We start from the raw sequence: 14,733 nt of genomic DNA, 5'->3' as shown, positions 1-14,733 counted from the left end.
ACTCACACAATAAAGTCTCAGCGAGGTGGTCAGCCTTGCCCTCCGGCGGCGCCTGTGTGGTCTCCTTGCCAGAGCTGAGGGCCTAACCAATTCCAGCTTGGCTCAGGGACCGAGGGTCCTGCTGCAGGCTAGCGCGGGCGTCCATCCCACAGTCTTGGGGCGGAGGGGCGGGGGGTGGGGGGGAGGGAAAGGCTTGGTCCCAGAAGGGCCTGCCTCGGGGGAGTTAAACATACTACTGCACCCAAGGAGCAACTACTCTTCCGGCTTCCGTGTTAGCCCAGCCAATGTACCCGCAGCCTCCCGCGTGCCCGGAGGCACCGACACAAGGAACGCTGGTTGTCTGGACAGCTTATGAGCTGTCACTAAGGTGAACCCAGGAGATGACAGGAATGTACCTTTTGCACAAGTTTGGCTCCTCGAAGTATTGAATTACCTGAGGGTCCTGGATAACACCACTAAAGGCATAATGCCTGAGGACAAACGCCCAGAATGGTTTGTGTCGCCTACCCCCATTGTTTCCTCAACCTCCTGTATTGTCTGCGACCTGGGACTCCAGGCTCACGCATTGAATGGGTCCTTGCTGCCAAAGGCCTTGGGCAGAGGCCTCCTGATAGGTTCTTTCTACTAAAGGGATTGTTGGTCTTTGGAGTGGCATTGCTCAGATCCAGGGACAGTCGGCGGCCCTGCCAGACCTTCTCCAGTCAAGGCCAGAGGAAAATGTATTCATACTAGAAAATGTATGAATTGCAACTTAAAGTTGAAAGAAGCAAGTCCGGCCAGGCAGCTGGGAAATGATCTGGCAAACCCAATCCAGGACAGGAAAACTCCCAAGAGACACTTGGGCAAAGGTACCCCCCATCCTGATGTCATCGGCTTTCCTAAACAGGCCTGGAAACTCTCAAGGGCTTCCCTTCCCTCAGCATGCTTTGGTTCTGCTAGCAGCCTAGTCCTTCGCAGTCCAACTTTGGGGGTGTTATCATAATACCCTGAAGGGGGGGGATGGGGACGGGTCGGGGGATGTAGGCGGTGCTGAAATGACCGGCTTTGAAGAACCTGCAGGCAAAGTTTCGTCCAATCCTCGGAGCCGGGCCTCTTATTCCGGGTTGTAACTAAATACTGTTGCGAGCACAGCCCAGGCCCTTTGTCGGAGATGTGTGAGCGCAGTCTCTACAGAGCTGGCTATGTGGGCTCGCTTCTGAATCTGCAGTCTCCGGATTCGTTCTACTTTTCCAACCTGCGGCCCAATGGCAGTCAGTTGGCCGCGCTACCCCCCATTTCGTACCCTCGCGGTGCGTTGCCCTGGGCCGCTACGCCTGCTTCGTGCACCCCTGCGCAGCCTGCCACAGCCTCTGCCTTTGGAGGTTTCTCTCAACCCTACTTGACCGGCTCTGGGCCTCTTGGCCTGCAGTCTCCAGGCACCAAGGATGGACCCGAAGAACAAGTCAAGTTCTATACGCCTGATGCTGCCACCGGATCAGAGGAACGCAGCCGAACTAGGCCTCCCTTCGCCCCTGAGTCTAGTCTGGCTCACTCGGCTCTAAAAGGCACCAAGTATGACTACGCAAGTGTGGGCAGGGCCGTTCCAGGCTCTGCAACCCTGCTCCAGGGGGCCCCCTGCGCCTCCAGCTTCAAGGAAGACACCAAGGGCCCGCTCAACTTGAACATGGCAGTGCAAGTGGCCGGGGTGGCCTCTTGCCTGCGATCTTCGCTGCCCGACGGTAAACGGTGCCCACGCTCCCCAAGCCAGTTTGGGCAGGGACGGGAGGTGGGGTGCCAGGGACAGTTGTACCGGGAGGAGAATCGCCAGCAGTGGCAAACCTCTGTGGGGTGGGAAGTTGATTTGAGCGGACTGACGCGGGTCGGGGCTCTGTTTCAGGCCTGCCGTGGGGGGCGGCCCCGGGGAGGGCCCGCAAGAAGAGGAAACCTTATACAAAGCAGCAGATTGCGGAGCTGGAGAACGAATTCCTGGTCAATGAATTCATCAATCGGCAGAAGCGTAAGGAATTGTCCAACAGGCTGAACCTCAGCGACCAGCAGGTCAAAATCTGGTTCCAGAACCGGCGCATGAAGAAGAAGCGCGTGGTGCAGCGCGAGCAGGCTCTGGCGCTCTACTAGTCGCTCACGGGGCGGCGGCCATGCCAAGTCTGCCCTTTTGGATCAAGGCCTGGCCGTGGAGGAGGTGCTGGGGCTGGGCTGAGGATTTTCCTACCGCTCTTCCGCTGGTCCTTGCCCTCCTCTGGCTCAGTCCGAAGCCCTAGAGGCTGGAGGAGATTTGGAGATGAGGCCAGTGGGGCCCCTTCGCCTTCAGCTCTCTTTGAGACGCTCCTTAGAGGTGTTTGGGAATTGAAATCTAACACTGGCTTTAAGCATTCAGCGTGGGGCTGTCACCTGCCCTTGTCTGTGGTGTTTACATCCAGGGCTTACTATTGAATCCTTGTATTTGGGATTTTGTCAGTTTTCTTTTTCTTTCTTTATCCAGCTATTTCTGCATCTAACAGGAGCTAGCTAGAGCCCTGACTGGAAGAGCACACAGAGAGGCCCTGAGACCCCATTGCAGAGGCTAGGGCTGCGGAGAACTCTGGCCTCTTTGCAGGGAGGCCTTTTGTGACAGAGCCAGGAGGGAGGAAAGGGCCTGATTCCACTACAACCCGCATTTGCCCTGAAGGATGGGAGGGGAGGGGATACCTTTGGAATCTCAGCTCTACAAAGGCTCTCCGGCTGAGTAGAATATACTAGAAGGTTTCCTTCTCAGAGACAGGAGAGAGAAACTGGGATTCCAGAACAAGTTACAATCTCCAGACAAGACTGCCAGAATTCACCTACCCCAAGCTCGCCTATCCCTGAGCCAAGGCCATGAACTCTGTAACTGGACCCCTAGAACTGAGCTGTGGCGGGAAGGGAGGTGCTGGCCTGTTTTGAGGCTTGGCTGCACAGGGAAGGAAGAGGAGCAAGGGGTATGGAGGAGATTCTGTCCTTATGCTGTAATTATGGCTTTCTTCTTGAATGGATGGAAGTGTCCACATGTCTTTCTTGAGTTACCTTAATGGGTCACCACAAGAAAAGACAAACAAGCAAACAAAATGCCTCCTTGTGGAGTCTCAGGTGGGAGAAGAGACCTCGACCTCAGACCCTCAGCCTGTGGCTGCCGCTCTTGAAAAGCAGGAATCAGAACTTCTCCCACCACCCCTCCACCACCCAACAATCCCACCACAGCTCAGCCATTGCACCTTTCTCTGGGACGTGTGTCCAGCTCTGGTGAAGCTTTTAAGGCCCTGAGTCCTGCCAGGTTTACCTTGAGGAGCCTAGGTTTTCTGAATGGAAATTCTGATGGAATTGTTCTACATTTGTTACAGAATCTACCTAGCCTTATTCTCAGTGAATACATCCCATACCCTACACACACACACACACACATACACACACACACACATACACACACAAAGAGAGAGAGAGAGAGATTTTGCCTCTTCTTCTGCGCTTTAAGCCCCACCCCCAACCCCTAGCAAGATCCACAACATCCTAAAGGCCCACGCTTCCTCCCCAAAGTCCAAAGCTTTTCTTTAGAGGTCCAGGACCAAGGCCTTGCAGGCCACCTCACAAGGAGCCTTGAGCCTCATCCCAACTGACCTCAGTTGGTATTTTAAATAATATTATTTTCTATGCTAACCGTTGTCGTGGATATTTTGTTTTGATTTTGTAAAATAACATTTCCTTGTATATACTAGCTGCATAGTGAAAATAAATACCCAGGTCCCAGCCACATTGTTAGAGGGCTGTTGTTCATTTTAAAGGATGCTTTAGATTCTTTTGAAATGTTTTTTAGGCCTCCAAATTCATTTTTGCTTTTCTCTGCTTGTTGTTTCACCTCTGGTGTTTGCTGATCATTAAATGAGAAAATGGCTTCCAAGGCAGCCAGGGAACAGTTATATATATATGAACAGTTATATATATGAACAGTTATATATATATGAACTGTTATATATATATGAACAGTTATATATATGAACAGTTATATATATATGAACAGTTATATATATGTGAACAGTTATATATATATGAACAGTTATATATATATATATATGAACAGTTATATATATATGAACAGTTATATATATATGAAGAAGCAACTATGGAAGAATATGTGTGAACTACCCAAGGGAGGAAAGTCCTTGGGCAGATATGAGTGTATCTCAAACACAAAGAAAACTCCGAGTTTGTAGATTGAGGATTCTCCATTTTACCTAAATTCTCAAACTTGAAAGCTTGCTATTATTTGGTGGGAGAAGGGGGTAGAGTCACCATCTGAGACTCCTCAGATTTCAAAACAAAACCTCCCTCTGCCAAATTTTGGTCAGTCTTTTCTGGACCAAGCTAAGACTTAGGAAGATCCCCTAGACGACTGCACCAGGAGTTCCGCAGGCTCCCTTGGGAATTCCACCCTATGCCTTTGGAGCCTAGAGCCCAGTCAAGTAAAGCCAAGGCCTGCTTGATACTAATCCCTTTGAATCTGGCTCCTAACTCATGGAGGTAGAAACTAGCTTCTAACTAGAGAAAGAACAACCAGCACCAGTGCTCTGCTGACACCGAATAGTCAATGTTCCAATCCCCTTCTGGGAAACAGATTTGATTTATACATAAAATATTTTTCAATTAAAAATTTTGCACACAGCAATTGAAAGGTAAGAAAGAAGAGGTTATGAAGGTCCTGGAGACTATTTCCCCATCTGGCTGGGCAGGGAAGGAGTGGTACTGAGCCAGATTTCTGGAATCCGAGTCTGTATTGAAAGGTTTTCTCTTCGAAAACAACTGAACAAAGGCAGACCCCCGTACTGAGACCTTGGGTCCAGAGGGCTGAGAGAGGAAGAAGAAACCAGACTTACTCATACCCAGGCCTTAAAACAAAACGCGCAGGCTTATTTTCTAGATGAAGAGATACTAAAGCATCACGATTCTTCTCTGTAGCCTGGGATGGAGGAGAATATTCCTAGAAGCCAGTCCCAGAAGAAAATTAGCCTAAATATAAAATTTATCTGTTGGTGGTGTTTTCCAAATGCATCCCCTTTACTGATCCACACAAAATCAAAGGCCACGGTGTCTCCTTCCCTAGTTGAAGTACTGGCAGAAATTTGGACCGAAGATGAGAAATAAATGCCAAAGAAGGAAGGATACTGAAATCTGATTACTCAATATTCCCTCGTAGAAAGATAAATGTTTCTTCTGAAATGCAGCAGTCCATGCGGCCTCTTGACTAAGAACGAGGTTTTAAAATGAACGGTTTATCCTGCTGTTCAATCCGTTGAGAGCTTGAAGGCCGAAGGGGGGGAAGCTTTTAAGGCCCCAGGGTTCTCCCGTTGGGAGGCAGGCTAGGGAGGCTTCCAGGACGCGAGCTAGTGAAGGAGAAATCCAGAATCATTGTAAATATTCATGTCTGGTGGTGGGGGAGGGAGGTGTGCCCCATCCCTGGCCTCTCCCAGCTGCATCCACTCCCCTCAGTGGTGGTGGGGGCACAGCGCCCGCGCGTCCGACCGTTCTTGGACAAAGGTGATCTCCCCACATTATTTTGTTTTCCAGCCTCCACTCAAGAAATCTTTTCCTAAGCTCTGCAGGGAAGGGACTGGCTCTGGGTGTTCCCCCCACCTCCCCTGCTTTTCTCTTCTTTCGTTTCCTAAAAGAGCATAAATAATTAAAGTTTGGCAGGGAGGAAAAGCTTTCTTGCAGAACTGTAGTGGTAATAAACGAAATGACTCAGAATCCCTTCCCCAGTCAGCTTTTACGAGAGCTGCCAGACAGTGTCTGTTCACGTTCTCCAGATACCAGGGGCGCCCTGACAAAGTTAAGGTCAAGTTAGTGTCTTATCTTGGGTGGCTCAAAATTACCGCATCGCGTCTACGCGCTGCGCAGAAAGCTGTCGTTCTCAGAGCTGCTGGCCGAGCCCCGAAGGCCCTGTGTGCTCCCTGCGTTTCGGGTAGGACTGCGTAAGCAAGGACAAGGACACAACGCCCGGGTCTTCACGGTAGGTTCTCTGGCGGAACGCGAGGGTCCAAAGGCTGTGGATTTTCCTGATTTTTCGGGGGTGAGGACCAAGGTAGAGAGCTGGGGCTAAACAGTAAAGCGGTCTGGGCCAGGAATGTATGCACTGGGTGCTGTGTGGGGGCGACTTGCACGTTAAGGCTTGGGGGGGGGCTGTCGCCCCTTCCCCAATGCTCCAGCGCGCCGCTGCAGATGGCGCACCCTCCCCTGCCTAAGAACGGCTCCCGCCTGAGCTGCCGTCGCCATGTCGTTGAACTTGAATGGTTCGTCCTTTCCATTTCCCTTTTCGGCGGCCAGCCGACTTCACTTTAGGGGTAACGACGTGCCTTGCAAGCCACTCGGTGGGGTGAGCAGAGGGAAGATGCGGAATTTTTTTTTTTTTGCATCCCAAGATATGCGAAGATCAGGGGCCCCGCCGCTGCCTTCCGTCCTAGGCGACCCCAGGAACACTGTGCAGTGTCTGGGGAGCCATTTTAAGAGACAGATCCAGGGGCGTCGACCAGAAGTCAGAAAGGGAGAGACTTGGGACTAGGATGGAGATAGGGAGGCAGATAAAAATGGGGGGGGGGGCCTCTGGGCTGGGAGAATGGTGCCAGCAGGAATCTAGGCGGGGTGGAAGATGCAGGGAGGGGTCACATAGGACACACCGCTAGGTGAGAGAAAGCTTGGTGAGCTTCAGCCCTCACTGCCATAGACCTGTTTGCGCAATTGTGGAGGGGAGGGAAGCTGCAGTGGGAGGGGGCGGAGGAAAGAGAGGAATGGAGAAAGGAGGGAGGAGAAAAAGAGGAAGGGGCAGCATCAACTAGAAAATAGATATTAACTCAGATCACCCGCCTTTTCTCTGTCAGTCGGCTTGGTGCGCAGAAAGCACTGGACCCGAACTGCAGCGGCCTGGGGAAGCAAGGGAACCAGCACACAGCCAGAGCTGCCTAGCCAGGGCACAGGGCTGAAGCCCGGCCTCTATGCGGGGGGGGGGCGGGGGGGTTGTCTTGGGGAGAGGATTACTGAGGAACCTGGTGGGCTGCTGCCTTTGGTGCTGGGACGTCGACCAGAAGTCAGAAAGGGAGAGATTTGGATTTGGGGGAAAGGCTGAGGGCCTGGTAAGCTGGAAGTGGGAGCCCAGGCCTCTTCTGGACTCCAGGACTCGGAGGGTTGCTGCAGCCCAAAGAGAGCGAGGCCTTGGAGCAAGTGGATGGGGGCCTGAAAAGTCTAAGTCGGAGCCAGGTGATAGACTCCGGCGGGGATGGAGGGAGAGGCAGACGCTACCGAGAGTCCCTGGAGAGGCAATCGACCTCCCAGGGAGTTGTAATCATCAAACCCAAAGGCTCCAGAGGAGTCTTGAGGGGTGCTCAGGCCTTAGTGGGGCTCCAATACAGTGAAAGGTCGGAGGGACCTGAACACTGAAGGGGGTGAGGGAGGCTGGAGCACCAAGGGTTTGTCTGGGCGGTAAGTAGGAAGGGCCCTCGTGCCGTGAGGGTAGGACTTCACTTCCTTTTGTTCATCAGGCCCCCGAGCTTTAAGGAAAGCGAGAAAGCCGGTACCTCCGGGTGTCTAAGTTGGCGGGGGGGGGGCGGGGGGGTGAGAGAGAGAGAGAGAGAGAGAGAGAGAGAGAGAGAGAGAGAGAGAGAGAGAGGAAAGAGGAAAGAGAGGAAAGGTCTAAAGAGAATGAGGGTACTGAAAAAAGACTGGGGAAAAGAGAGAAAGCAGAAAGCGGGTCGAGACGGAGACGATGAAAGGAAAAAAAGAGGAAGACAGGAGAGAGAAAGGAGACAAGTGAAAATTGAGAAAGAAAGGAGGGACGAGAACGGAGCGAAAAATCTGGAAGAGAAAGGGTCGAGTAGGCACCGAGGCCCAGGCCAAGGCTAGCGCCCGGGAGTCGTTTTTCCAGGGTCTGAACACTTGTCCCTGGTGTCAGAACCCAAGAGAGTCAAATCTCTACCAGCCGGAACGCACTCCTCAGAGAAATATGTAAATCAGGGCTCTCAGCGCCCTGGAGAGTGTCGCAATTACGCCCCTTGAACAAGAAGCAACAAGCTCCCAGCCGGTGAGCTACAGAGGGTGGCTGCGTCGCGGGGGAGGGAGCGGTTGCAGGAAAGGTGGGGGGTGGGAACCTCACACCCTCACACCTAGTCCCCTGTGCCAGGGCCGGGGCTCGCCCCCCCCCACCTCTCTCCGCTGCTCTCCCTTCCCCCCTTCCTCCCCCTCCTTTCTCCCTCCCTCCTCCTCCCCTCCGGCCTAAGTCCGGGTACTTAAAGCAGCGCGGGCGGGCTAAGGCGGGCGGGCGGCCCAGTCCGGTGGCAGCAGATGCGCCCAGCGGTGGCAGCCGCCGGCGGCGCGCAGGTGACCGGCCTGCAGCGCAGCCTGGTCAGGGAGTGCCCTGGGAGAGTTGGCAGGAGCTGGAGGCCGATCCGCCCCCAGCGTGCGCGCGTCTCGGCGCCAGGAGCCGTCCCGGGGCGTGTTGGCGAGTGCTGATATAGATATAAGGACATTTCTCTCCATGGCGTCACGTGACATAATTACCACCAGAATCAATCAAGATGAATTGCACGTCAGCGCCCGGTGGGGATTTTTGCTTAGTTGATCCTGGCCCAAGCCTCTTGTGCAATCGATGGCTCAGGTTGGAGGCGCGGGGAGCGGCCCGAGGCTTGCCGGCGTGCACGCCGCGCAGCCATGAACGACTTTGACGAGTGCGGCCCGAGCGCAGCCAGCATGTACCTGCCGGGCTGCGCCTACTACGTGGCCCCGTCGGACTTCGCCAGCAAGCCGTCGTTCCTTTCGCAGCCGTCCTCCTGCCAGATGACTTTCCCTTACTCGTCCAACCTGGCGCCGCACGTCCAGCCCGTGCGGGAGGTGGCCTTTCGCGACTACGGCCTGGAGCGCGCCAAGTGGCCATACCGAGGAGGCGGCGGTGGCGGCGCGGGGGGCGGCGGCGGGGGCGGCCCTGGCGGGGGTGGCGGTGGCTCCGGGGGATATGCTCCCTACTACGCCGCGGCGGCGGCGGCAGCGGCGGCGGCAGCAGCGGCCGAGGAGGCGGCCATGCAGCGGGATCTGCTCCCGCCAGGCGGCCGCCGGCCAGACGTGCTTTTCAAGGCTCCGGAGCCGGTGTGTGGCGCTCCCGGGCCGCCACACGGTCCCGCGACAGCTGCCTCCAACTTCTACAGCGCTGTGGGTCGCAACGGCATCCTGCCCCAGGGCTTTGATCAGTTCTACGAGGCTGCGCCAGGTCCCCCCTTCGCCGGCCCGCAGCCCCAGCCTGCGCCCGCGCCGCCGCAGCCCGAGGGCGCTGCTGACAAGGGCGACCCCAAGGCCGGGGCTGGTGGTGGCGGGGGCAGTCCCTGCGCCAAGGCGACTCCCGGTCCGGAGCCTAAGGGGGCCGCTGAAGGCGGCGGTGGAGAAGTCGAGGGCCCCCCGGGGGAGGCGGGGGCCGAGAAGAGCGGCGGCACAGGTAGGCGCCGGGCGCGGGCCGAGGGGCTGGCCCGGGGTGGTGGCGGGGGAGGGGGGTGCGGCGGGGACCTCCCTCTGCTTGCGCCGTTTTATGTGCTACTTTATAAGCATTTGAGGGGGTTTATACATCCTATAAGATTTCCCGGGTCGTTGTAAAGTGTGTTTATGATAGGAAACCAATTTAGGTGGGCTTAAGGTAGACTTCGAAGAGGACATTAATCGCTGTAGAGAGCTTTCCCTCTATTTGTGTGTGTGTGTGTGTGTGTTGTGTGCGCTCGGGGGGGGGGGTGTGTTGAGGACCTTAGAGAGAAGAAGGACGTATGCAGCCAATTGGTGAGTGGGAACAGGGGAATCTCCTGCCTTTCAGGGAGGGGTAGGTGATCTTCAAACTGGACTTAATCCAAGTGTCTGGCTGACGCTCAGCTTGGAGTTGAGCAGATGCCCCCGGTGGGCGCGCTCCTGTCTCTCTTCCCTCGGGTTCCAATTCAGAGTCTGCCTTGCCCTCTTTTTCCTATCTCAATACCAGCTTGAAGTGTGTGTGTGTGTGTGTGTGTGTTTGTGTTATGTGTGCGGTGTGTGTATGTGGTGTGTGTGTGTCCGGGCGTGAACACTTGTCCACGCCCGCACTCTCCTGTGCCCGCCCATATATCATCCCCCACGACGCAGGCAGGGCCTTTCAACGGCTGCAAGGGACGTCCCTAACCCGGCCAAGGCCTGGCCCTAGCTCAGTGGCCAGAGCGGGTGGGGGCAAGCAGCAGCCTTTCTCACCCCGTGGTCTCTTTGCTTTGCAGTGGCCCCCCAGAGGTCCCGGAAAAAGCGCTGTCCCTACACCAAGTACCAGATTCGCGAACTGGAACGCGAGTTTTTCTTTAATGTATACATAAACAAAGAGAAAAGACTCCAACTCTCTCGGATGCTCAACCTCACTGACCGGCAAGTCAAAATCTGGTTCCAGAATCGCAGGATGAAAGAAAAGAAACTGAACAGAGACCGTCTGCAGTATTTCACTGGAAACCCCTTATTTTGAGAGCTCCAAGAAGCGCCCCCTCCCCAGAGCCCCACTCACCCACCCTCCTCCCCACCAGCCTGCCCTCCGCAGGCCCAATGTCCTTGGGTTCAATGACGCCTCTTCTCTGTGGAACTTCACGATTCCTTCTCGCGGTCAACTCGGGACCTCCCAGCGACCACTGCAGCCTGAGGACGAGGCCGGGGACTTGGCCGAGCGGATCCTAATAAGGGGAAAATGGTAAATGCAATCGTCCCTTTACAATTTTACCACCAATGTGCTCTTGTCCCTCCTCTCCTGGTGGATGCGGCGGGATCTGTAGGGAGTTAGGCCATGGGGCTGGAAGGAGTGGTGTTTGTGTTGAGTCTAAGAAATCCCTTTCTTCCCCCTCAGTGAACACAGATTATTTAAACTCTGGGAAATGTACCTTTGGGCATGAGTCACTGTTTTTTTGTGTGTGAATAAATGGTTTCTAGCAAAATGGAGGTTACAGCTTCAATACACTGCATGGATTTTTACTGTTTGACAAAGTTTAGTAGCTTCCCAGGTTATCTTAGTGACCAGAACTCTGTTCCCCATGCAACTGAATACCCGCTGGAGCACTTTCTAATCTCTATGATAGGAGTTGTTCCTTCACACCCCCTGTAGGCTACACTGGCTTTAAAAACCACGGTAGTGTTACATTTCTGTGTTACATTTCTGAATTGGCAATGAGATCCAGCAATGCTGGTTGCCTTTTTTCCCCAGGCAACAAGGTTTAAGCAGTAGGAGTCTGAGGAGCAAATTCTCACCCCACCCCACCCCTAGTCTAATGAACTTGGAATTTTTGGAAAGACAAAAAAAAAAAACCCAAAATGTTAAATTAATTTGAAGATCCAAATTATCTCTTAAGAAGGTCAAAGAGCCACAGTTCCTTAAAAGAAGAAAACCCCTCTGTGTGAGGAGGGAAGTTCTGTTAAAAGGGAGCTAAGAGGTACAGTGAGCTGGAAGCAGAGAATGTAAGCCCCTCCGTCCCCCCCCCCCCCCCCCGCAGCTAAGGCCAGGGCTGCTCAACTGCAGCTCATCACATTTATCGCTTTAAGTTAAAGAATGTGGTGAGGGTTGCACTGCACTTTATGTCACAGGACCAAGCCAGGCTGTTTACAAAACCTTGAACTGTCTAGACAACACCATAAAAGCCAAAGTTCTAAACAGCTTAATTGGGTTCTATTATACACCTTCTGGTGGGCCCAAAAGAGATTTCCGCACTGTGCAATAAACTGGAGAAGTGAGAAAAGCTTCTCCTTCTCTCAAAAGAGTGCAGTGGGTCTTATGACTCTCAACCTCTCAGAAACCCAAAGGCAAAATATAAATCCCTAAGGTACACAGCACCCCACGCCTCACCTGAGGAAGTGTGCTTTTTGAATTATAAATTTTTTAATTGCTGAAGCTTTTTGGGGGGGGGGTAAAGAAAAACATAAGTGCATAAGTGTATGCCTTTGAACTTCCAAATGTCAAGGTCATCACCTTTAACCTCTCTGAATAATTAGGCGCCTTAAAGTTCTTCTGTGATTTCCAGCCACCACCCACTCTCATAATACATGCTCTCACAACCAGACCCTTGCACATATTTATGACTATATAGCGTCATACTGGGAGTTCACCATAAATCTAAGAAAATTCCCAATTTCAGGATCAATAACCTTAATTTCCCCCAAACACTAGAATAATTCAATAACAATTGACTTCTTAGTAAAAAAAAAAAAAAAATAAAAACACTTGTTAGATCAAAATGCCTATGAACTATTAGTAGAGTTAGGATGTACTGAGAATTTGAGGCACTCTTAGGAAGAGTTTCTCTTTGCTGTCATGAAGAACCGCAGTTTTTTAAAAGGCGGTTGAGAGAGTAAGTTCTCCTCAGACTTACACCAACCCTTAGCATTTGAAAGCAACTTGCCACCCTGTTAAATAAACTCTGGCACTTTCTAAGATATAGGATAAAATAAAATATATTTGTACTGTTTTAACAAATTTCTCAGTTTTTGATAAAGGATGCAATAGAAAAAAGCAGATAATCAAATTATTTCGCTAAGAAAATGATTATTTGGTTTACAATCTGAGCAGTGGTTTACATGTAAATGCCCTAATAGTAAGATATTCCTGGGAGATTAAAACTGGTTAGTTTTTTTCTTCATCTTTCTTCTTTTAACTGCGGCTAAATGAGCAAGCTGTGTGCCAGCCAGCACACACCAGGCGAACGCGAGAAATACTATTTTCCGTTTGCAAGAACCTCTACAGCCACACGAGGGCGCGCTCACGTTCCAGAAACCTTATTTGCCAAGAGCTTGTGGTACCGTATTTTCCAATACTAGACTCTAATAAGGGATCTTGGCCCACCCGTTAGAAACAGCCAGTAGTTAAGGTGTTTCTGTCTTCTTGTTCTAAGCAGCCATGATTGCGAGAAGTGGTAGAGAGACAGAGAAAAAGAAACCATCAGTCTTCTGAAATAGGGGATCCCTTAATCCGTTGTCTCCTCAGATAAAGCCGCTACAAAAAAAAAAAAATACCTTGGTATATAACCTTATGGTGTTGAGAAGATATTTTTAAAAGACAAATATATGTGGTTTGAAATACGTCATAGCCACTGCGAGTTAATTAAATCGGGGAATGTCTATTTTCATGTTGGTTTAAGTGTGGCGAGTGGTGACAAACGTAAGGTCCGTCCCATCTCCCCAAAACCGCACGCGTCTTGTGAGCTTTCAAATGGCTGGGATGATTAAAAGGCTTTTGTTTAAAACAGATTAGGGCGTTGGCAACTTAGCTGAGTGTGTGCTTAGAAAAAAAAAATGAAACTCCATGAGGACCGCGGGCGTCGTTCTGGGCTGAAGATTCCAGTCCATGCATGGCTTGGTGCTACCACTGATTACCCAAGGGACAGAGAGGGCTAGAAGCTGGGGTGCGGGTGCCAGACTGGACTGATGCGGTTTCTGGAGATAGTAGACTCTTTTCGAGGACGTTTGGATTTCAAAGTGTTGTGAATGGGAATGCATTTGAAGTAACCTGGCATTGTACTTGACGGAATCCGGGCCACCTTTCCTGGTTGCCCGCCGACCTTGAGGTGCGCAGTTCGCTTTGGGCACAAGCTCTCATAAACGGTTAAAATCGCTCCTGAGATTCACTGACCCTCCAAAGCCCTGGGCATTGGGAAATGTCTGTGTCCCCTCCGCTTGCATCCTTTTCTGCGGTCCAGAAGTGTGAAGATGGGGCTCCCGGGCGTGGGCGGCTCAAAGGGAGGATGGCGGATCCCTTTCACCCCCTAAGTTCCTTGAGAAAAGCCTGTAGGCCCTGGAATTTGCACTGACCTCTATCTCCCCCTCCCCCCCATTCGCCAGACCTCAGGCTTTAGGGTCCTCCTGTCCGCTAGTTCTCCAGGCCTCCAGGAGTTGGCTTTGGTTTGAGGGAGGCTGGGGCGCCGTGACTCCTGGGCTAGGCGCCAGCGAGAGGTGTGGGTGTTCCCCGCGCGGATACCCGGCTCCTCCTGTCCTGCTGCCGGTCCGGGTTAGCTCTTTTAAAGCGTCCTTTCTTAGGGCCTAACCCGGGTTTTAGTCTATGTGGGGTGAAACCTCCCTCCCCAAATGTCGTTGTGTTCCTTTGTAGGCGGCCCCATCCACCGCGCATCTGGCTGTGCGGGGCCCCTTGGCCTTGGCTGGCGGCCGCCGCCGGCAGACCACGGCTGCTGAGCGGTCTGCAGTGTCCTTTCTCCCGGCAGCGCCCGCCCAACGTGGGCCTAATACAGGCCAGAGGATGGGACCAGGAACTTCGGGGGCTAAAAACCTCCCCTACTTGAGCCGGCTAGGGTGTGTGGGACTCCTTGACGGCGGCCACCGATCCGGAGGCGCCGAGTTCTCAGATTCTGAAGTAGAGAGAAAATGAGCCAAGTAGGAGTCTTTTGTGTCTGTAAATAGAAAGAGGCTCGGCCCTTCTCGATCCCTTTCGGTCATCTCTGTAGACCCCTTTACTGAGTCGGTGGTAGTCTCCCGGTTGCCCCTTCGGTTTCTTTTCCCCTTGGCGCGATGGTACACAGTGCAACCCAGAGGGGCGTCCTGGGGAGGCAGCTTTTAATTTGTCCCTATCCATCCTATCTCTAAAGAGTGACAGAGGCGGCTCATAGGTCTAATTTAGGGAGACTCTAGGAGCCCTTAGGTCCTCTTAGGCCCAGAGCCTCCACCCCACGCTCCTGAAGAAGACAAGAAAGTGCAAATGCAAACCAGTTT

At 52.8% G+C, this 14,733-nt stretch overlaps 2 protein-coding genes across 2 annotated transcripts; both read left to right on the top strand.

Moving 5' to 3' along the window:
* The first annotated feature begins 1,150 nt into the window (after positions 1–1,150).
* On the top strand, positions 1,151–2,115 carry Hoxd12 (homeobox D12). The gene is made up of 2 exons (XM_057755831.1): positions 1,151–1,718; positions 1,877–2,115. Exons 1-2 carry the CDS (start codon positions 1,151–1,153, stop codon positions 2,113–2,115), a joined length of 807 nt encoding a protein of 268 aa, XP_057611814.1.
* A 6,585-nt stretch (positions 2,116–8,700) lies between these two features.
* Hoxd11 (homeobox D11) lies at positions 8,701–10,501 on the top strand. Its single transcript, XM_057755040.1, has 2 exons — positions 8,701–9,475; positions 10,266–10,501. Exons 1-2 carry the CDS (start codon positions 8,701–8,703, stop codon positions 10,499–10,501), a joined length of 1,011 nt encoding a protein of 336 aa, XP_057611023.1.
* The last annotated feature ends 4,232 nt before the right edge of the window (positions 10,502–14,733 follow it).

Source organism: Chionomys nivalis, chromosome 22 (assembly GCF_950005125.1).
Source record: "Chionomys nivalis chromosome 22, mChiNiv1.1, whole genome shotgun sequence".
Classification (NCBI taxonomy): Eukaryota; Metazoa; Chordata; class Mammalia; order Rodentia; family Cricetidae; genus Chionomys; species Chionomys nivalis.
This window is presented reverse-complemented; position numbering and strand designations above follow the sequence as displayed.

What these genes read in the sequence shown, in the direction of transcription:
- Hoxd12 (XM_057755831.1), top strand. Translation starts at nt 1,151, where the DNA reads ATGTGTGAGCGCAGTCTCTACAGAGCTGGCTATGTGGGCTCGCTTCTG. An exon ending in GCGATCTTCGCTGCCCGACG is followed by an intron (nt 1,719 to 1,876) that starts GTAAACGGTGCC and finishes GCTCTGTTTCAG; the next exon opens with GCCTGCCGTGGGGGGCGGCC.
- Hoxd11 (XM_057755040.1), top strand. Translation starts at nt 8,701, where the DNA reads ATGAACGACTTTGACGAGTGCGGCCCGAGCGCAGCCAGCATGTACCTG. An exon ending in CGAGAAGAGCGGCGGCACAG is followed by an intron (nt 9,476 to 10,265) that starts GTAGGCGCCGGG and finishes TTTGCTTTGCAG; the next exon opens with TGGCCCCCCAGAGGTCCCGG.